The 22,772-nt window shown below is 38.7% G+C and overlaps 5 protein-coding genes, 1 long non-coding RNA gene and 1 other non-coding gene across 7 annotated transcripts; 4 read left to right on the plus strand and 3 right to left on the minus strand.

The window, feature by feature from the left end:
• The first annotated feature begins 1,772 nt into the window (after positions 1-1,772).
• LOC126618254 (GRAS family protein RAD1-like) lies at positions 1,773-3,368 on the plus strand. Its single transcript, XM_050286306.1, has one exon. The coding sequence runs from the start codon at positions 1,773-1,775 to the stop codon at positions 3,366-3,368; it is 1,596 nt and encodes a 531-aa protein (XP_050142263.1).
• A 1,840-nt stretch (positions 3,369-5,208) lies between these two features.
• On the plus strand, positions 5,209-6,860 carry LOC126618255 (scarecrow-like protein 26). Its single transcript, XM_050286308.1, has 2 exons — positions 5,209-5,831; positions 5,984-6,860. The coding sequence occupies exons 1-2, from the start codon at positions 5,209-5,211 to the stop codon at positions 6,858-6,860; spliced, it is 1,500 nt and encodes a 499-aa protein (XP_050142265.1).
• Positions 6,861-7,755: 895 nt separating this feature from the next.
• LOC126618418 (ubiquitin-activating enzyme E1 1-like) lies at positions 7,756-13,814 on the minus strand. The gene is made up of 7 exons (XM_050286474.1): positions 13,596-13,814; positions 12,869-13,209; positions 12,306-12,523; positions 10,807-11,601; positions 9,798-10,666; positions 9,275-9,707; positions 7,756-8,623 (listed from the first exon to the last, which is right to left on the minus strand). Exons 2-7 carry the CDS (start codon positions 13,194-13,196, stop codon positions 8,027-8,029), a joined length of 3,240 nt encoding a protein of 1,079 aa, XP_050142431.1. The 5' UTR covers positions 13,197-13,209; positions 13,596-13,814; the 3' UTR covers positions 7,756-8,026.
• A 3,192-nt stretch (positions 13,815-17,006) lies between these two features.
• TRNAS-CGA (transfer RNA serine (anticodon CGA)) lies at positions 17,007-17,088 on the minus strand. Its single transcript has one exon. It is a non-coding gene; the product is annotated as a tRNA-Ser (tRNA).
• Positions 17,089-17,175: 87 nt separating this feature from the next.
• On the plus strand, positions 17,176-18,942 carry LOC126619607 (kinetochore protein SPC24 homolog). Its single transcript, XM_050288021.1, has 5 exons — positions 17,176-17,460; positions 17,837-17,978; positions 18,071-18,172; positions 18,410-18,483; positions 18,636-18,942. The coding sequence occupies exons 1-5, from the start codon at positions 17,292-17,294 to the stop codon at positions 18,740-18,742; spliced, it is 594 nt and encodes a 197-aa protein (XP_050143978.1). The 5' UTR covers positions 17,176-17,291; the 3' UTR covers positions 18,743-18,942.
• A 74-nt stretch (positions 18,943-19,016) lies between these two features.
• LOC126619605 (gamma-interferon-responsive lysosomal thiol protein-like) lies at positions 19,017-20,633 on the minus strand. Its single transcript, XM_050288018.1, has 5 exons — positions 20,260-20,633; positions 20,084-20,149; positions 19,692-19,838; positions 19,497-19,589; positions 19,017-19,340 (listed from the first exon to the last, which is right to left on the minus strand). The coding sequence occupies exons 1-5, from the start codon at positions 20,596-20,598 to the stop codon at positions 19,170-19,172; spliced, it is 816 nt and encodes a 271-aa protein (XP_050143975.1). The 5' UTR covers positions 20,599-20,633; the 3' UTR covers positions 19,017-19,169.
• LOC126619608 (uncharacterized) lies at positions 19,756-20,093 on the plus strand. The gene is made up of 2 exons (XR_007622109.1): positions 19,756-19,882; positions 20,057-20,093. It is a non-coding gene; the product is annotated as an uncharacterized LOC126619608 (long non-coding RNA).
• Positions 20,634-22,772: the final 2,139 nt, after the last annotated feature.

A 22,772-nucleotide genomic window follows, 5' to 3' on the forward strand; every position in this document is an offset into this window, starting at 1 on the left:
AATCATCAAGCACTTCTCTTTAAGAGTCTTGTAACTCATTTCGTTAAGAGCATTCTCTCTTACACTTCAGATTCCAAGTTCGAATTATTGTCACCAATATAACTTATATTAAACCAAGCATTTCTCTGCTATTGGTTTACAAGAGAGAAATTGAATTAAAAGAACCGTCTTATTTGAAATGTCATTAACAACTCATTTTAAAACTATTCTCACGTCACATTCAACGGATTATGAATATTGCAGGCCTTAAGATTGATACTGTCATGTATAGTTTAATATCAAACATAATATAAAATGGACCCTAAGCTATCCAAAATAACCAACTGCTGAACCAGTAGGACCAATACTTATTATAATATATAGGAAGTTTATTCAAGAAGTTTACGTGAAAGTTGATTGATTGTATGTGCTTATTTTTTCTTTAGGGCAAATATTTTGGTGACCGCCAGTTCCCTAACCAATACGTAATTGTTTTATAATTAATCAATCAATGTAATTTTCTTGACAATTGTTAATAGGGTTACAATATTTTTGTAATGCAGTTACGTCTATGCATTACGTCTATGCATAACATCTTACCTTGACAATGTAATATGACATCCACAATGTAAAATCAATCTTGTGTGTAACTTTACTTTTCTAGTAATTCATATGTTAAATGTTAATGTTATGTTGTACAATTAAATGTGAAGGTAGCCTTTGGGAGCTCAAAAGTGAACAACGATAAGTAATTTCATGACGTCCACAAATAATAACTTACATCTATATTGTAACAAGATATTTATAATGTAGCAATTAGCGTTGGTATTCTAATAAACAATTCATTTTATAACCTCAATATTATTATCTAACGTTGCACAAGAACCTTTGATGGTTATAATGTAATTTATTTAAACAAAGGCCAACAGTACCCTTTTTGTTAAGAGAAGTACTGCAAAATTTCCTCTATTAATATTAGCGAAAAAAATACTCGTACAATCAACCTAAAGAGAAAAGAAAAAAAAAACACTTTTACATATCAACAACAGTAATGTTGAGTGCAACAACAGTCAAGTTCAACACTAAAGTTAGGACCAAGAGTTCTTGTTCTTCTTCAAAACACTATTTTAGGTTTTTTTTTTTTTTTTTGGCAATGAAAGTGATTTTTTAGGGAATTAATTTATTAAAGCTTTTTTAAAAGGTATAAGAGCTAGCTAGGTGTCATTGTATGGAAGGATGACCAGGACTCTGTGTCACCAAATTGGACTTATACCCTTGGTTGTTCTTCACATTGAGAGTTTTTTATTTTTTATTTGTTTTTTGTGTCCACACACAATTAATTTATATTAAATAATTGATTAATTAAGGTTATATTTCTTATGATGAAAGGTACTTACGTTGAAAAGACATAATCATTGTCTATCTAATTTTCTTGATTAAAAAAGAATGATACGTGCAACATATAAGTCACCCCTTCAAGAAGCAGCCAAGAAAGCAAAGAGAATTGAGCTGGGAACCTTTGTGGAATTACGCGTGCAGTGCAAAGAAAGTTAGTGAGAACGATTGGTATTTGTTTACGAAGATAAGATAGTGATTAATAACTTTTAATAATAATTCTCCATTTTAATAATCTTCTGTTCTTTCTACTATTTTACGCTTAATTTGTCATGACGTTGTCACCAACCGATATATAACGAGGTTAAGACTTCATTAGCAAATCAAACCCAAAGAGAAAAGTCTTCAAACCCTCTAAAAATATTCATCAAAAAAAGAAGAAGATGATGCAGTCTGAGATGAACTTTCAATCCTTGTGGCCCTACCTGAATGTCACAAATTCACCTGTGGATACAAACGAATACAATGATCAGATGGCCAGCACTGAATTTTCTTCGATTTTCATGGCGTCTGACGAATTTTCAGAATCTTCTCCTTTTCCATTTTCAACCATTTTTTCTGGTGAATGTGAACAATTTGCGAACTGTGATAATCTCCTGCAAGTCACATCGATGGCGGCAGAGGAATTTCCGATGGAGTTGGGAGGATTCGAGCCGAATTTTTTTATCGATCAGTATGAAAATATGTATGCCTCATGTTTAGAAGGCAGTGAGGGAAGCAATACTCTTCCTTCACAGCAATTTTCTGTTGAAGGAAATGATGTGTGGAGTCCAAACTCCTTTGTGACATCAGAGGCATCCTCCATCGATGTGACCTCGGTTCAACAATCACTAACCCTACCAAGAGACGACATGGAAATCGACAACGAAGTGAGTATTCACCATCTGCTCAAGGCGTTCAGCGAGTCCATGGAGATGGGGCAGAGGGAGCTGGAGTTGGTGATAATGAGATGCCTTGCAGAGAAAGTAAACCCACTTGGTCAATCCCTTGAGCGCCTTGCATTCAACTTATGTCAAGGATTTGTTGATAATCAGCACGGAAACTATTTGAAACAAGAATCCTTCAAGAATTTCGAGGCCGCATTCAACTTGTTCTACCAAATCTTCCCTTTTGGGAGGCTTGCTCACTACGCAGCAAACACTGCGATCCTCGAGTCTATCCCAGAAGATGTAGAGATGGTTCGTGTAGTGGAATTTGATATTGGTGAAGGGGTTCAATTGTCACATCTGATTGAGGCTGTGGCAAAGAGAAACAAAACATTAAAAGTGACAGCAATTAAATGGGATGTGGAAGAGAGTGATGAGGTTGCTCCTCCACAGTGGAGATTCGAGGAGACGAAAAAGCAACTCCAGCATCATGCAAGGTCTTTCGGCCTAAACTTGAAGGTGGAGGAGATCGCGATCGAGGATTTGGTGAGCGAAATCAAGAAGGCGAACAAGAGAGGTGGAATGAGAGAATTTATAGCCTTCAACTCTATGGTAGGGCTTCCTCACATGAGGAGGAGAAGAAGTAGAGGACTTGTCATGGAATTCCTAAGGCTAGCTAAGGATTTATTAGCCAATTCAGCAAGAGGTATCGTAACCTTTGGTGATGGATATGCTTGCACGAAAAGGGGAAATGACTTGAGTTTCAGGTCCTTCTTTGACACGAATGTTGTGCATTACAAAGCATTGTTAGAGTCTTTGGAATCGACCTTTCCGAGCCACCTAGGAGAGGCAAGGATGGTGATGGAGTTGATGTTTGTGGCGCCGTATGTGTCTTCTCAGGCTTGGCTCGATAAGTGGAACGAAGAACGAGAATGTGGAAATCTTCAGCCCTTGTTCGGGCTGGAGAGTAGGAGAGTGAGTAGGGAAATGTTAATGGAGGCCAAAGAAATTGTGGGGGCAGATAGCTCGTATGGAGTGAGAGTTGGAGGAGAAAATGGGAATGAGATGGCTTTGGAATGGAATTCAATTCCTTTGGTCAGAGTTGAAACCTGGACAAACCGAAGCTAACTAGAAATAAATTATTATTATTTTTTGAACTCTCTTTCCCAATTTTATTACAGCAAATGTGTAGATTGCTGGAGATTACCATAAGATATTTTTGTACAGATTCATATTGTTGTGAAAGGAAGATCAACTAAGTTGGTGGATATTTGGTATATAAATTTCACTCTAGCTATGACCCTCGCAAAACTCACATATCATCACAATCATTTTATGAACAGACAACAGAGTATCAATTATTTTAACAACAAATTTTGCGATCATCATCACAAGTTAGAGTTGACGCAAGTTGTACCAACACATGGGATGCTACTGTGACGGTATTCTAAGCTGATAATGCACTACGAGGTGAAAATATAAATATATGACAGTTCATTAGTGTCCTAAAAATCTGCCACAATAGCATTTCTGTACGTAAGCAAGTTTCTCTTCAAGTACTACAAACTTTATCAGTAGTAAGAATTTGACAGGTTTATCTACAATAGTCAAATGTTTGACATACCTCCGAAAACCACTAGAACTCGTTTGATGTCTATGATTGCAATGGCGGAGCTATGAATTTTTTACCGGCTGAGCTAGCTTAAAATTTTATATCTTTATAAATAAAGAAATTTGATACCGTATTTTTCATAGTATCAACTAGCTTAAAAAAAATCACAAGGTGAACCAAAAAAATTTGTAATTAAACAAATCCAAACTTGTACATGTACAAGATGTAAGAAAAAGAGATGGTTTGCAAACTGTATTACCTAATTTTATATAGTTAAACCTAGAGAATTCGGATTAATGACTAAACATTTAGTGGGCTACATTCGAAAATCAATTAAAATTACATATAAAATTTTATTTTTCACCGCCCAGGGCAGCCTTAACCTGGCTCCGCCAGTGTATGATTGAATTGAATTGGACTGGATTAGTAGCACGCTAAATACCTTGAACCTTATAAGTTATCTAATCCATTCCAACCTCAGCACATAAAAAACACAAGCGAATATAAGGCTTGTGAAGACAGAACGAAGAGAATCGAAAACAGCAGATCATACATCGGCAAAAATAGTTCAACGACATGAATTTTACAATCAGCGTTTCATTTTCTTACTGAAAGAAACAAACCTAAAAATGGCAAGAACCGAAAGATCGACAATTGGTTTAACCACAAACATGAAGTTCGAACAATCGTCAATCGAGCACTACTCTAAACGTGTGTCTGAATACATATAAAAATCTGTTTGCTTATATTATACTAAGAACTCAAATGAGATAGGATCCTAATTCTAAACAATGCATTCTCGTTTGCCTGATTAGCTCCTCAATCGAAATGACTACTTGAAGTACATGGAGATCTGCGGGATATCAATATCGTTCTCCTCATCATCGGCTCCTCGTACGCCACCACCTCATCAGAGTGCTTCTAATTAGCGGGAAGATCTGCCTTTGCAACACAAAGAATACGTGTAACATATCCGCCGCCACCTCAAGAAGCAGCCAAGAAAGCAAAGAGAATTGAGTTGGGAACCTTTTGTTGAATATATATGCTGTGCGTAAAAAATTGGTGAGAGCGATTGGTATTTGTTTATGAAGATAAGATAGCGATTAATAACTCTAAATAATTATTCTGATCATTCTCTCTTTTAATAATCTTGATACGATAGTGATTAATAACTCTAAATAATAATTCTAATTATTCTCCCTTTTAATAATCTTCTGTTGTTTCTACTATTTTATGCTTAATCTTCTCTACATTGTCACCAACCGATATATAATGATAGTTTAAAACTTCATTAGCAAATCAAACCTGAAGAAAAGTCTTCAAACCCTCTAATAATATTCATAAAAAAAGAAAAAGATGATGCAACCTGGGATGTTTCAGACCTTGTGGCCGTACCTGAATGTAACAAATTCACCTTTGGATACAAATGAATACACTGATCAGATGGGGAGCTCTGAATTTTCTTCCATTTTCATGGCTTCGGACGAATTTTCAGAAACTTCTTTTCCATTTTCAACCATGTTTTCTGGTGAATTTGAACAAGTTGCAGATTGTGATCATCTCCTGCAAGTCTATTCGACCGAGGTGGAGGAATTTCCGATGGAGTTGGGAGGATTTGAGCCTAACTATTTAATCGGTGAGATAGAAAATATGTATGCCTCATGTTTGGAGAGCAGTGAGGGTAGTACTCTTCCTTCGCAGCAATTTTCTGTTGAAGGAAATGATGCGTGGAGTCCAAACTCTTTTGTGACATCTGAGACATCCGTCCAACAATCAATAACCCTGCCGATAGACAAGATGGAAATCGACAACAAAGTGAGTATTCACCATCTGCTCAAGGCGTTCGGTGAGGCCATGGAGATGGGGCAGAGGGAGCTGGGGAAGGTGATCATGAGATGCCTTGCGGAGAAAGTAAACCCACTTGGTCAATCCCTTGAGCGGGTTGCGTTCAACTTATGTCCTTCGCCCATGAGCGGTAGGTCTCGGGTTCGAGACTTGGGAGCAGCCTCTCCATAAATGGGGGTAAGGCTAGCCGACATTCACCTCTCCCAGACCCTACGTAAAGCGGGAGCCTTGTGCACTGGGTACGACCTTTATTCAACTTGTTCTACCAAATCTTCCCTTTTGGAAGATTTGCTCACTACGCAGCAAACACCGCAATCCTCAAGGCTATCCCAGAAGATGTAGAGATGGTTCATGTAGTGGAATTTGATATCGGTGAAGGGGTTCAATTGTCTCAGCTGATTGAGGCTGTGGCAAAGAGAAACGAAACATTAAAAGTGACAGCAATTAAATGGGATGTGGATGAGAGAGATGAGGTTGCTCCTCCACAGTGGAGATTTGAGGAGACGAAAAGTCAACTCCAGCATCACGCAAGGTCTTTTGGCCTAAACTTGAAGGTGGAGGAGATCACGATCGAGGATTTGGTCAGCGAAATCAAGAAGGTGAACAAGAGAGGTGGAAGAAGAGAATTTATAGCCTTCAACACTATGGTAGGGCTTCCTCACATGAGGAGGAGAAGAAGCAGAGGACTTGTCATGGAATTCCTAAGGCTAGTTAAGAATTTACTAGCCAATTCGGCAAGAGGTATCATAACGTTTGGTGATGGAGATGCTTGCGCGTTAAGGGGAAATGACTCGAGTTTCAGCTCCTTCTTTGACACGAATGTTGTGCATTACAAAGCCTTGTTAGAGTCTTTGGAATCAACCTTCCCGAGCCACCTAGGAGAGGCAAGGATGGTGATGGAGTTGTTGTTTGTGGCACCGTATGTGTCTTCTCAGGCTTGGCTCGATAAGTGGAACGAAGCAAGAGAAGGCAGAAATCTTCAGTCCTGGTTCGGGCTTGAGGGTAGGCGAGTGAGTGGGGAAATGTTGACGGAGGCCAAAGAAATGGTGGGAGCAGATGGCTCGTACGGAGTGAGAATTGGAGGAGAGAATGCGAATGAGATGGCCTTGGAATGGAATGGAATTCCTTTGGTTACAGTGGAAACCTGGACAAACCAAAGCTAGCTTTAGACTCTGCTGCTGTAGATTACCATAAGTTGTTTTCTGTATAGATTCATTACGTTTTATGTTGTAAAAAATAGTCAACTAAGTTGGTTAATTTTTTGGCATAATAAATTTCACTCTATGAACCTCGCAAAACTTACATGTCATAGAAGATTTTTACAGGACCTCCCTACATCTAGGACCGTACCTGAATCATTAACTCACTTCTATGAGCTCAAATGTTCCACGTGACCTTGCGTTTCGGCTTGGATACCGCACAGTTGCTATCCAATTGCTAATAGCGGGCTTACAGAGTTTATCGGTAGTACTTAAAACCTGTTGACATGTCTCTGTATTTTGGTTGAAGAGTGATGGTGCTTGAACTCCCAAAAGGATGTCTTACAAAGCGAGCCCTCCCCATCTCAACTGCGCCTTCCCTCTCCTTCCTGCTGGCCTGACCCGGGAGGGGTCAATATCCTCTCAAGTCAGGTGTGCCAAGTTAATAACAACTTGAAGCTTTCAAAAGCGATGACATAACCTAAACTTTACCAGTCTTGTGAATTCAGCCGTGAAAAAAAGTTCACATCCTAAACTCGTCCTTGGGTTCGACAGAAGCCTCTACAGGCTTGTAACGGTACAGAGAAAGCGAATCGAATGCAAATGCCAGAGGTAAACTGATAAGTTTGACCGAAGTTTAGCGAATTTGAGCAAGACTGTACCAGAAAATCCTCAGTAGTGGAAAACAATAATACATATCCACCTTGTGCGAGTTCAATTCCCACTAACGCTATTGTTTAAAAAAGACCGATATGTGTGACAGTAAAAGAGATTCACTAGAAGAAAGAAGAAAAAAAAGGCAACAAAAAATCAATTACAAACCGTACATCAGCAGAAAAATTCAACTGAAAAGGAAAAATAACAAATTTCACCACATAACATTATTGGCAGAAATAAACAACCAACATTTGAAAAGTACAACTAGATGGACCTAAAATCGGCAGGAACGTAAAGACTCCAGAGACTCCAAGTTCGGACAATCGGTCGGTGCTACTCTAAAGTCAACATATATTTGAGTACATATAAAACTCCGTTTGCTTATATAAACTTAAAAAGTCAAATGAGATGGGGAGTTCACGTCCTGAACATCGCATTCCGGTTTTGCTTGATTAGCTCATCAACTGAAACGCCTACTTGAAGTAAATGGAGATTTGCGGGATATCAATATCGTTCTCTTCTTCATCTTCGCAAGCCACCACCACGTCAAAGTGCTTCCTATTAGCAGGCAGTTCTGCCTTCGCAATACTCGTAGCCAAATCCACCATGGTCCTGTCCATGCGCTCCTTGTGCTTCGGGAACATGCTGTTAAAGAGCAGGCAACTTCCATAGGAGATGCTGTACGCGTTTAAGCCCTGGTCTTCGAGCCACTTGAGGAGCTGCTTTAAAGTTGGGTTGTCCTTTATAATCCACCTGTCCCATACTGTCCACTTCATATCTTGGTGCTTGATGACTTTAGGAGGGACTGGTTCAGCCATGGAGAACAGAGGAAGGGAGAGATTGGCAAAGGTGTTTCGGTAGTCTTCAACCTTGTGCCCTCCGTCCAGAACCTTGTACAGCTCCAAGCAGACAAGGCCGGTTGCCAGAGCAGTTGATGTTGCAATTGCAGGAATGATTCTTCCTGCAATGAATTTGGCTTTCAGTTTGTCGACTTCACCAATGCCATAGTTCCTTGCCCTCATATTTGCAAATCCAGCTATTAGGTCCATATGATAGTTTGTATCATCATCCTGCATCAAAACATATCAAAAGCGCCACGTCAGTTGTGGATTCATGATTCTCTGGGAAAACGAGAAAGAAAAAAAGAAAGTCGCCACTTGTAAACTTTGAACTTTCACATACTTTTGGCTCTAATTCCAATGGATACGATAGCATCATACAACAAAAACCTATCCGAGGATATAGCACTAAGCAACAAATCCCTCCCCAAAATCAATAGCATTGCATACAATATGCTAAACGCACACCTAACTAAAAACGATTTAAGTAGTTAATGAATTTATCAAACTCCTCGTTGATATTTAAGTTGATTTCCTTATTAGGGCAGCTATAATTAGTTCTGCAAGATTTAACTGTCATGTACTTCAGTACTTCTACAGAACATGGAGAAGACCTAACAAGTTTGGGAGATGCTAATACCCTTATTCAAAGTTTCATATACATTGCTTATTATCTGCATCAGCATGTTGTAATAAAGAACTTTACTCTTGCACATGTAGTATGTACTATGGTTGCCCTAACGCTGGCTCCAACATTTTACCTCACACACGCTACGATATATGGAAGTCACTCTATCTCATAAGCCGCAAGCCTGAGATGAACAAATAGATACAATGTCTACGCATAATTTCTACGTAAAGAGAAAAGGCTGAAAAACAAACCTTCTCAAACTGAATCGGGTTCATCTTGAAGCCTGGTGGCAGCCGCTCCTTGCATCTTTCTAACTTCACAACTAACTCGTTGATAACCGCAGCATCATCAATCGATGCTGGTAAGACGGTTGTAGCTTTCTCATCAGTCTCAATCTTCACATCTTTCTTAGGCTGAAAATCTGGTACCATCACTTTGTTAACAGCATCAGCAAACTTTGCACGAGACTTGACCCAATCAGGAATTGGAATGTTGAATGTCTCTGCTCGTAGTATAGATGCTGCCATTAAAAACTGGAGGTGGCTGAGATCATCAACTGAGAACTGCAGTGGGCGAGGAAAACGCTTGGGGGCAGACCAAAATGGTGTCCCACTACTGGTTGTAGCATCCTCAGGAAAAGTATAAGTTAACTGCTTCACACGGTTAGCAAAGTAGTCCTCAAACCTGTTTCCATTAAGTACAATTGATTAGATACAGAAAAGAATATTATGACTAAATGAAAATTTAAGAAAAAATGATAAACAAGAACTGTACTTCAGACGGGCCCAGCTTATGCAATCTTGGAACGTCTCACATCTCTCTTTGTCAAGGCATTCAATGACACTTTCCAAGTTGTTCCTGGCCTGAGCATCACCAGCATTTTTCATTGCAGCAATGTATTCATTAGGATTAGTCAGGTAGGCATTTACTTCAGCTGGCACCTTCTCAAGTAGACCCTCAAACTCAGACCGGGCCCATGTCAAGCAATGGTCAATGTTGTGAGGGAATGAATGAACTGTGCACATGGGTGCTTGCTTTTCAGGTGGGTCCCGTGATGCTCCATAATTTTCAGTCAGGTGAGGAATGACCATCTGCGTGTTGCACTTGGCACCTAGAGTTCCTGACTCCAAAAGTGGCTTCTGGAAGTACAAGCATCTCTGATCAATGTAAAGCCTTGCATTCACATTATCCAGAGCATTGATAACAACATCCAAATTCTCCCAAAAAGTATCATCAAACACATTTTCAGTATCTGGGCTTGCACGATTCTGCAGTGCTTCAATGTTCAGACGACCATTTATCAACATAGCAGCAGAGGCAGCTACTGTTGATTTAGCCTGCCCAATGTTCCAATCTCTAAAGAGAAATTGCCTGCTAAGGTTACTCTTCTCAATGACATCATCATCTGTTATTGTTAACTTCCCTTCTTTACCACAAGAGACACCCATCAATGCTAAATTCTTCAAAAACTCACATCCTAGTGCCCCAGATCCGACAGTGAACACTTTTGCGTCCTCCAGCTTTTTCTGGAGCTTGGCTCCAAATACTGAAATTTGTGCATCATATCGGCTATTCAAAGGCTTCAAATCATTAGGATCCAAGGTCTCTGAAGGAAGGGATTCAACTGAATCGAAGTAGAAAAACTGTCCACGAGGCAAGCAAAAACAAGGGTTAATTTATAATGATACAAACGTAAACCTAATGGAGTCAGTTAAAGATTCAAAACAAAAAAGCAGTGTCAACCATTCTTGCAAAGAAAATTCAAGTTGGTTTTAGTAATTACCTGGAAAAGAGGATGGAACTTAGCAGAACAGGCCTTCACAACTTCTTGTCCAACAATACCACCAAACATAGCAGCCATGGGATTTAGCACAGCTCTAGCACCAAAGGCAAAATGACGAAGAACCTTGTGGTCAATCTCCTCAAGCTTACCATCTGCTGAGCTATCATTGATGTTAGTTACCATAGATATGAATTTTGTAGCATCATCCTCAGATCCAGCAACAGGGAAACGCCCCAACTCTGAAATGAACTTATCTAGTGCCTGAAATGCCAAGTGTAGGAGAGGTGGGCGATCAAACTTGGAGAAGTCACTCAGAAGGAAGTCACCATGATCCTTGAGTGCTTCTCGCAGAGGCTTAAAGTTCAACACCTTGGGTTGCTTCACCTGTGAAACTATACCCCCTTTCTCATAAGCAGCATAATTGGTAGTGTCCTCCTCGATTGTGAATGAGTAAGGTCTTGCATTCTTAACCTTCCTCGGCTTTCCATCATTCAACTCGGTCATTCCATGGACTTCGGTGAACACAACTAAATCCCCATCCTGGAACTCAAGCCTCTCATCATCAACACATGCTATGAGAGCAGGGTTGTCATTACTAATCGATGCAATTATACCTGTATGCGGATCCTCACCATCAACATCAAGAACAGTGAACTCAGGGCCAAAGTCACAAAATACGCTGCCAAAAAGGCCTCGTACTTCTGATTTTATAAAAGAGATGGGAGGGTTATGATTATGGCAGTAGTCATCGAATTCAATTGCCTTCTCCAAGCTAATATCAGTGAAAACTACAGCCTGCAGAAAATTGAAATACAAAGCTAAAATACAGTTATCTGCTGAATAATTAAAGTATATAAAACAAAAGGACAGTACACAGCTCCAAAATTTACAGGAAAATTCACTCGGAATCCAGCTTAACAACAATATCAGTACTTGTTTGGCCAAATGCACCTCTTCCCAAAAGTAAATCAAGTCCGTCTATTATTGTGTGTTAGTAGATAAAACACAACTATACAGAAAGAAAACCACTCAAACTACTATAACTGAAAAAGTTTTAAACTTCTAAAGTGACATTGTTAAAAAGGAGCAAATAGTCTAGGATACACCTTGTGTTTTTATGCAAGCAGAATATATGATTTCAAGAACATTGATTCACTTGATTTTAAGAATAATAATTAGAAACTGAATTTCACCAAAGCCTCTAAAATATATGTTAGTGACAATGCTGCAATAACACAGGACAGAAACACCATTCTGACTCCAATAATTGTAAAGGCTTTGAATTTCCAAAGAAACATTGACAGAAAGAGATAAAATACTCAACATATACCGCTTTTCATAGGCAAGCAAAAAATATGATAATGAAGAACATTGGTTTCCTTTGATTATAAAAATGTAAATACGAAACTGGATTTAACCACGGAACCCTAAGTTAAAAGTTAGCAACATCAAGCCATCATGCAACAAAAGAAGTAACAAAGAGACAAAGGGTGCAGTACCTGGAAATCAGAGAGTTTCTCTTTAGTCAGTTCAGTTGTTATGGTCGAAATGACAACAGCGTTGTTTAGTTCTTGTAATTTTTGAACACAGGCAAGGGCCCGATTCTTTCCAACATCCTCCTCAGAAAAGAAGAAGTTGCTTGACAAGTCCCACAACTCAACAACTCCATCATCATGCAAAGTCACAGACTTGACACCGGCAAGAACAAGGTTTTTTGCTGCAACAAAGAATCTCAATGCATAAACCACAGATTAACCGGACATTCGTACCACCTTAATTTCTATGAGAAACTAACTTAGCAGTAATTAGCAAGGTACTATCTTCGAGCTCCTAATAAGTATAGGATACACAACAATGAATCAATGGAATCATTTCACAGTTTTCTCATGCATGATCAGGTTAAGCATGTCTAACTTAAAAATGGAAATGCAAAGTCCATTAAAACAAAAAATATTTATACCCTTCCCTTTCTTATTCTCAGTTATTATTAGAACAAATTAAGTTCTCAAGAGCTATAAAACATCTCCATATCATCCAAATAAACCCAACATTTTTCACATACCAATCTCAGCGCCCAAGCCCTGCATCCCCGAGACGAGAATGTTGGAGGCAAAGAGCCGGCGCATGGTCTCCCTGCCATACACCGCCAACTGCCGGCTGTGGAGATCTTCATCGATATCGTTTGAGCTCCCGTTGCCCAATGCCATGATTGGAGATTCTTCGATGCTGCTACTGCTGTTGCTGTTGTTGTTAAAGGTGGTGGTGTTTTTGTTTTCGTTGCTCTTAGAATCGTCAGTAGTCGCAGCTCCGCGAGGCTTCTTGATCGGAGATTCCGTGGCTTCGTTTACTACAACCTCTCCGCCCACTGCTTCTCTCTTTCTAGGAAGCATATAGTGCGATGAACTGCCGGAACACCAAAATCTCATTTTATCAGTAATCAGTCTCGGATTCCACACTCTAAATCCAAAACCCTAACGCAGTCTCCAATTAATTAAACAATAAAAAAAATCCTATATCATCTTAAACCAAAATTAAACCCTAAAATCACAAGATCGGTTTAAACGCTTCCGGATTTCAGCTGACTGTTTAAATTTCTCCAAACAACAAAAACAACAGAATCCGGAAACAACATCAAAATTTTCTTTTCGTATAATTTTCTCGGGAAACAAACAGAAACTAAAAAGCTAAACAGTGATCTAAAATCTACCGATTCCAAAACTAAATACATAGATCGATTCGATGCGATAAAGCGAAAAGGAAATCAAGCGAGTGAAGCAAGGAAGATATACCGAGACGAACTGTGGCGAAGAAGCTACGGTGAGAATATCTGGAGAGAGAAAGAGAGAGAGAGAGAGAGAGAGAGAGAGGAAGCGTCGATTGCAGGTTTTTGTTATGGTTTCTTCTTGTTTCAGCTTCTGCAGAGAGATGCGATGGTCCTGATGTCGCGGTTCATCTCTCTTTGTAGAGAGACGGAGACAGAGAGTGAAAGAGGTGGGCCGAGAAAGGTGGACTTGGATTGGGGTAAAGGGAATAGATGTCCTTCGGGGTTTGTTTGGGGGCGGGGATTAGTGTAATCTAATAGGGATTGTGTTAAAACTTTGGGTTAGTTATCCTGGATACCATCGCGACTATTAGGATATGTCTCAGGGTAATGATATCCGCACACCAATTTTTATTTTTTTCATACATCTCTCTCAATTTTCAACTGTCAAATCGACTGCACTAAAAAGGATCAGTAATAAAAATTTAACAATAATGTGCGTGAATTAAAAATAAACGTGCGAATAACACAATTCTATATTAATATAGCGTCATTATTTTTTTTCTTGTTAACAAACAGATAAATGTTGGGGAAATTGTCGGTGTTGGAATTTAATGAACCGACAGAGGGGATTTGCATTTGCCAATTTGATTTTGTTTTGTCATTCTTTCTTGGTACTAGGGGATTAATCGAAGCTCCAACAATTTATATTTGTTTGAATTCAACAACTTGGAGAAGGGGCTAACCAAATCTAATTTCATATTTGTTATCCACGATTATTTTCATGTTTACGGGGTTCTTACGAAGTAACTTAAACTTTAACTTAATAAAAGATTGATGATAAACTTCAATTTTGTGTGGTGTTAACGACTCTTGCACAACTTTGCAAAGTCTGCTTGGATTTATGCAACACATAGAGGAATGAGGATCCTCTTTGTGAGGATTCTGGAGATTCTTAAATCGTGTTTGGTCATCGTATATCGTGTGGTCAATTTTCGTCAGGTACTATTCATATTTAATTTAAAATAAAAGTATTTAAAATGATTTCTGACCGCACAATATACGATAAACAAACGCGATTTGAGAATTCCCAAGATCCTCACAAAGAGGATCCGGAGACGATCCTCATTCCACATAGTGATATGATCCACCCAGTCATGCTAGTATGTTAGGATTACTGATTATTAGGGTTGTAATTCAAAAATCAGTACTTTGTTATAAACAATTTTCATACTTGTTATGAAAGAGGTGGACCGAGAAAGGTGGACTCGGATTGGGGTAAAGGGAAAAGATGTCCTTCGGGGCTTGTTTGGGAGCGGGGATTAGTGTAATCTAATCAGGGATTGTGTCAAAACGCCTTTATTGGGATATGTCGCAGGATAAAGAAAATTCGCACACCAATTTTTACTTTTTACATATCTTTTTCAAAAAAAAGGAGAGTGCGCTGTTATAAAATTCTCTGTCTAGCGCCACTAGGCCCTGCCTAGGCGCTAGGCGGCTGACTCGTGTCTCAATAGATCCCTAGGTATTTTGAAATTAAGAAAGAGTACCTAAACCTTCTTAGGCGTGCACCTAGCCGGCTTAAACCCGCTTACGCACCCACCTAATCGTGACTCCACCTAGACGGAAAATCGATAACCTTCATTTTTATTTTATTTTTTTTTCAATAAATTGTAAGAGATTGAATCCTTGAATGAACATATAAATAGATTTACTTAATTCACTTAATCTATCTAAACCCCCGCCTAACCACCTAGGCGCTAAGCCCCTGCTCACAGTGATTGCCAACTAACGCTTAACATCTTTAAAATCTTGGGTGTGTGAATAACATCATCTTATATTTTACAAATGTTTTCTTTTAGCTTGTTATAAAAAAAAAATTAAAAAAAAAAGAGGACAACAGGTGGCAAGCCATCGTTATCCACCTCTTTCAGAGGCCGAAAAGACTCACATGGGCATTTCAGCCTCTTTCTGACCGTGGTGTTCTTTTAGCTTCTTAACAAACAGATAAATGTGTTGTGAAATGGTCGGTGTTGGAATTTAATTAAACCGACAGAGGGGATTTGCAGTTGCCAATTTGATTTTGTTTTGTCATTCTTTCCTGGTACTCACGGATTATTCGAAGCTCCAACATTTCATATTGGTTTGAATTCAACAACTTGGAGAAGGGGCTAACAAAATCTAATTTTATATTTGTTGTCCACATATCTCACTTATTTTCATGTTTATGGGGTTCTAAAATTTAAAACTTTAGGGTATTACAAAGTAAATTAAATTTTAACTTAATACGTTTAACTTAATGAAAGATTGATGATAAACTTCAATTTTGTATGGTGCTAACGACCCTCGCACAATTTCGCTAAATCTACTCGGATTATGCAACAAATAATGATATGGTTCACCCTGTCATACTAGTATGTTGGGATTACTGAATATTGTGATTGTACTTCAAGAATCAATATCTTGTTATGACTTGTTTACTTACAAACAATTCGCATTCTTGATAAATTCTTCATTTACTAACATGTAAAAACAAAAACGAAAAAAATAAGTGATTCCATCATCCTACCTTTAAGCTCAAAACTTGAGTTGAAAGAAACGTGTTTGAATTGATCCATCCTAACCCCATATAGGATAAAATATTAATTGTCTTAACATTGCGCAAGGGAACATGACCATAGACGAACTATTTGTATAATTTATAGGAATTAACTTGGCTACTGAACAATTCAGCAGCCTCTCCTGCTTATATTCAATCTCGTGTGAACACGTGTCTAAGTTTTGATTAAAAAAAATCAAAACTTGAATACGTGTCCACTCGGGATTGGGTGTAAGCAGGAGTGGCTGCTGAAAATTCAGCAACCAAGTCTTGTTCTAATTTATATATTGTAAAGACAACAAACATATTTTTATAACACATCTCCTGACCCAATACAACTTCGTTCATGTTTTCTTGTCAGATAAATGTCCGCTCGCGTTTAAAGTAATTTTATAGCAAATGATTCTTTATGTTTTGTTAAGTCATTAATTTGGTCTTTTATGTTTCAAACTCGTTAATTTCGTTTTTCATCTCTAGAGTAACTCATCAATTTCGTTCTTATCATTAGATTTAGTTATGTTTTCTTGTTAGTGTGCTTACGTGACATAAGTTTCGAGCCTACAAAGGCAATAACATGACTCCACATGTATTTAGTGAAAAAAAATCCATTAAAAATGATTTAAAAACCATAAAGAAAAAATAAAACAAGTTTTTCCAATTTCCTACAAAGGCAATGACATGACTCCACATATATTCAGTGAAAAAAATCCATTAAAAATGATTTAAATGTTTAAAAACCATAAAGAAAAAATAAAACAAGTTTTTCCAATTTTCCATCGAATACAGTAAAAAAAGAAATGAGCGTTGTAGAATAGAGAGAGAAATTATGAAAAAAAATTGCGTCGACAGCAGGATTCGAACCTGCGCAGGCAAAGCCCAACAGATTTCGAGTCTGTCTCCTTAACCACTCGGACATATCGACAGCCCCGTCAGAACAATAGAAACAAATAATATAATCACTCAGTGTGTCCCACTATTCGTTAATTTGCAAGGGGGGATTTTTCAGTGTCGGGCGAGCCCTAAATTCAACACACCAAATCCCTAGATTCGTTCCCACCAATTTCTCTTTAATTTGAAAATTTCCAAAATCTCTGACAGTTGCAGCAAATCCGATTCCTCAGAGAAATGGGAGAAGCTTCTGGAATTTCGAAGCTGATTTCGTACAGCGACGATCTGGTGAAGGTGTTGAAGGACCATAGGGACATCAACAACTTGGCGCAGTGTCTCCAGCACTTCAAGGCCCTCCGCTCCTCCTGCGATTCCGATTTCAATGAAGTCCAGAACTCGCTTCGAGGTTTGTTTCCTCACTTGGGTTCTGTTTGTTTCCCGAGAAAATTTCTGACCCAGAAAATTTTCAGTTAGTTGCTTATACTTTTTTCCATTTTCAAGCAAGCTAAATTATGCCTTAGGTAAATCTGGGATTGTTTAGTTTAGAAAATTACTTTATGCATACACGCAGAGAGCTTCACCTCAAAATGTAGGGTTCAAGACCATTTTCCGGGAAAATGTTTTCGAAAGAACAAAAAAGGGGAGAGAGGGGTTAGGTTTAATTTGGGTTTTTCTGGTTGATTCTCGTATTTCCCTTGCATAAATGTTTCTCGGAAAGAAGATATTTGGCTGGTGTTGTATGTCGATACGTGCATTGATTGATGAGTTCTTATATGAAGCAGACTATGAGATAAAGACAGATGAATGCAAGCAGAAAACCGAGGCGGCAAAATCGGAGGTTGTTGCTGATGAAGAGTTAGACCGTCTTCAGAGAGAGTTTGATGGGGATGCTGAAATAGAAAGTTCGCTTATGGAGGAGATTAGATAAGTATACATTTAGTTGTGTTGGCTTTCAGATTTTTTATTTTAGGTTGACTAGCAATGGTTGCTGATTTGGCTCTCTTTTGCTTTAACACAGTTCTAGGCAACGAGATTAGTGAGTTTGAACGCCAAAGGATTTCTGTTCGGGAGAAAAAGCGAAACTTGAAGAGACACGAGCAAGATGAGTTCAGGGAACAGTAAGTATTTAGAAGTGTGATGCTAACATTGTGGCGATTCTTTCTCTTCTGTTCTCAGTGTTCTTATATTTCTTAGGTTCTAAAAAATACTGATAAAAGTCTATGCATTCATCACAGTAGTGGTTGCTGTCGTTGTACCGGTCATGAGATGGATTGTTCTGGTCTTATTTTTCTCTGTCTCTCTTGACAGACTGACAATTCATTTCTAGTCAATAAAATATTTTCTCTTATCTACAGGAGGAAGCTCTCCATGTATGCTTCTGTCACAAACATTATACCAAACCTGGAAAATAAGTCGCGTGATATGGGTTGTATCCTACTGCTGAAACTTACTTATTACTTGGACATGCATATTTCCTTCATTTGTTTGTTCGTTCATTTTTTTTTTTTTTTTTTTGTGCAATGTTATTTAAAGTATGATATAGCTGTAATCACCTTGTTTTCCTTAAGTCTAAAATTACAGATATTGTGGATAGCAATAAGAAAATTGTTCAGAAGTTTGAATTTGATCCAACAAAGATGACTGCCTCTGAAACATGTGATAGCATTTGGAAGATGATATCTTCATGATATATCTTGAACATTTTCCCTTCAGACGGCTTGTATAATATAATATTTTCCATGTTTGTTTGCTTCTTTTATGCTGTCCTACAGCTTGATATCGTGTTTTTGAGAAGTGATCTTTGGGAGGTTTGTAACTTATGATGACATATTGTAAAGCACATTTCAAAGTTGATTATCGGGGATGGTGTTGCTGCCCCTTGGAAACATATTGGTTGTGTACTTGTGTTTTACTGTCTATTTTGTTGAAGCATAAGTTTGAAGGGCGTATTAGAAAGTCATATATTCGAAATTCAGTTTAATTCATAACTATTGAACCAAGATACAATACATATAACGCTGGTCAATTATTCATAATGATATGGGACCGGCAATGCTGCACAGAGCAAAATATATTGCAGAACCATGTATGTGAATCACACTGAAGTTTCCGCCTTCATTTACGAAGTTTTAGCTGTTCCTGGTGTTCTTCACCCTTGTAGCATCTTTGTCCGGTAGAGTTTTCCTTATCAGTTGAGTTGATATTGGGCGGAAGTGGTTTGCAAGCCTCTGGTTTTGGACTTCCTTTGTAAGCCGCACAGACAATGGGTACAAAGTTTTGGTAGGACTACGACCAGATATGAAGAGTTCAGTATTGTATGTGTACTTGCGGGCGCATTGTGTGTGTGTGTGTGTGTGTGTGTTTGAGAGAGAGAGAGAGAGAGAGAGAGAGAGAGAGAGAGAGAGAGAAAAAGAGAGAGAGAGGGAGAGAGATGGAATTTACTTCATAGAGTGGTCTAGTATTGACAAGAACCCATGGCACATAGTTGTGAACCGGATCAAGATGCGCTGTCTCATTTGCATATTGTAGTATAAGCTGCATGCCAATTTATAATCATTTTGTTTGTTGAATGAAAATATTGTTTGGATTTGTACACATGAGTTTCAACAAAATGCTGTTTAACAAATTAGTGTTAACCTTTTTCTCTAACCCGCTGTCGTAGCAATCTTGGACAGGTTTCGGATCCATCCCTAGTTGTTGAGAACAAGATTTCCATTCATCTTTCGACTGCTTTCCTTGAATGGTTTGGTTCTCAATGCAATGAATGAATTTGAAATGCTGCGTCTGCATCAGAGTTAAAGTGACGATGAAGATCAAGTAAAAACTCTGTAAGTAATCCTATTCGTATCATTCATCTTTCTTTGTTTTTTTCTGTAAGGTCTGTGGAAGTCTGCAAACATCTCCTGGACAAGACTCATATCGTTTTAGGTTCTAATGGAAAGTAAACTGTGAAAACTTATGATTTTGTCATATGTGTAAGTATATATTTATTATTTTCTTAGATGTTGAGGAAAAGAAGATGGCCATACCGCATCTGGATAGCTGTTGATAGCACAGGCTTCTATGCTGTTCAAGTAGCACTCATCCGGGCCGTGCTGCAGAGTGTGAAGCACCAACACATTCGTTCAGCACAGGCGATGATAAAAACACAGAATGATAAAAGCCAATTAAAAAAAAGATGAAGATGGGAAATCATAAATCTGACCTGGCAAACGATGGTGCTGTTAGGTCCTTGTATATGAGCATTTCCATATGGGACTAGCCTCAAGTTCACAATGTTGATGAGATCTGTGTCGAATACCTTTGATAGTCCATTTACGATGAACTGTGCACAGAATGGGCATAGTGTTTCGTAATACAGAGTCAGGTCAACTTTCTTAGCTTTGGTAGGAGGCCTAGGAATAGCACTAGGAGCTTCTATAAGTTTTCGGGATTTTGGAGAAGGCGGGACTTTGCTGCCTTGATCTTCAAAAGAAGAACAAGACACGCAAACGATGAGCAAAGAAGTTAGAATGAGAAGGGAGAAGAGCTTAGGAGAAGCCATTACTGAATGTTTATTAGCAGTTAAGAGCACACTGAAGCTATGCACATGTAAGCCTGCATATTTATAGCTCCTCCAAGTACTAATGTACCACCCACCACAGGACCAAGCTGTTTCTCTACATTAAATTTTAGACTGACCAAAATACCCTCTTTCGTTCGCTATGAGCTGTGATCGCCACGCCACCTTAAGCGGGAAAGCGACAGTCGCTTATCTTCTCAATGTGTTGAGAGATGACTCGTATGATAGCTCTTAAATTTCGTCATTTGAGTTGATTGAGTTGCATCGTCGAATCAACAGATGTTGCTTACTTGAGGATGATGAAACTGTGCTAAGAAGGGAGGATTAAGGAAAGATAAGGCAATTAATTGCAGAGCCCAAACCCTTGAAACTGTGATAAGAAAGGAGAACTATGACAAATTAAGGATTGCAGTAATTAGGAGTTGGTATATTTTGGATTATTATCATTAATTCATTTGACTTGTCCAACTAATATATTTAAGAATCAAATGTCTTGTACAGTCAATGAGCTATAAGCTTATAAGATTTGGTGTTGATGATGGTTTGCTGAGATAAATAGAAACTCAAACAAGAAAAGTTTTGATGATGCATTAAACGCGTATGGGATCGTGTAGTGTGTATCAAGCACTCTAATGTGTTTTAACTTTTCCACATGGTAGTGTTGGATTAAATTTCAAATATCGCCGCAGTGACATTCCGGTTATAGATGAGTTTCTCTCAGCCCTGAGGGGAGGTGGAAGAAGGGTCCTGTAGTTTTGCGTCTTTGTGGCCCCTCTGAAAATCGCATGATGTGTTGAAATATTTGTAAAGAAGGTTATACATCATTAGTGTTACCTAGTGATATTGGTTGAATGGAACACCTTTGGCTGTAATCAAAGGTTCTTCTTGAGGAGGATGGGGGCCTAGTTGCAGTGGCACTAGAGCCAAAGAAACTCCCACCTCATCCAAGTTCGATTCCCCCCACCCCCAAGCTTAACTAATGACAAAAAAAAAAAAAGGTTCTTCTTGAGAATCTGTCTTTTTTTAATCGGGGAGTCGAACTTAAGAGCTCTTTCACCACAAAGCTCAGTTAGTGGTGTCATACATATAATTAAGACTATCTTCTTATTATGTTTTCAATGAGTAAAAGGGTCAATTAAGTACCTTGTCATTAAGAGATTTAAATTGTATTTGTTATGTGATGTCCCTATGCAACGCGTTTTCTCCCTCCCTCTCTCTCTCTCTCTCTCTCTATAGAAGTCCAGATCCAGAGCTTCCTCTCCAACTTCAAGTTTCAACCGCCGTCCCTTGCTCTTGCTCGGGGTAGGCGGCAACCCGTTACTCCTTCCCTCCTCCTTTTTTCCCCTTTGCCTTTTCCATCTTTTTCCTCCCATCTCACTTCCTCTGCCTCATCCCCCTCCTTGCATCCACCTCTTCTTCCTCTCCCATTTCCAGTCTCATTCTTTCGTTTAATTCCCAATTCTCCCTGAGTTTTTCTCAGTTTTTCTTGAGCCGAGGGTCAACTATCCCCTGAGCTTGTCTCAAATTTGGGCTTCATGCCTCTTATATGGGGTCTTTTGCCTATTTTTATTGCTTTCTGTCTTTTAATTTTCTTTCATCCATCCTCCTTAGTTGTGATACTTCATCCCCATCCAACATGTACTCAGATAGGCCAGTTCCGAGCAGAAATTGGATACCAAATCTACTATCCTCCCTCACTTCTCCTCCCCCAACCTGCATATCAGGCATGATAGATCTCCATCGTGAAGGGGACTTGAATATGGTGTCTACATTCTCAATTCGGAGTTTGGATTCCTCCGAGTATGTGACGGCGGCGATGGTCTGGTTTATGCAAGCTTGAGATTAGGGTTTTTTCAACCTTCGGGCCTAAGTTTGTGAGGGTCTCCCGTTGTTTCTTGGGTTGCGGCATTTTACCTTATCTTTTGTTTGTTTATCAGGTTCCTTTTGGACCTTGTACCAGTTTTTTAATGGAATGAAAGTTCTTTTGACCAAAAAAAAAGTACTTAGTCATTAATTAAGACTATCTTCTTAGTATTAGTAAGGATTAAGACCAATTTTCCAGTACGGAATGTATATTTTGTTTGTTTTGCCTCACATACATGGTAATTTTCCTTTAGTTAAGCAATGATCAAGGAGCTACTCAAACTTAATTAAAC

The sequence above is a fragment of the Malus sylvestris genome, chromosome 4 (genome assembly GCF_916048215.2).
Source record: "Malus sylvestris chromosome 4, drMalSylv7.2, whole genome shotgun sequence".
Lineage (NCBI taxonomy): Eukaryota > Viridiplantae > Streptophyta > Magnoliopsida > Rosales > Rosaceae > Malus > Malus sylvestris.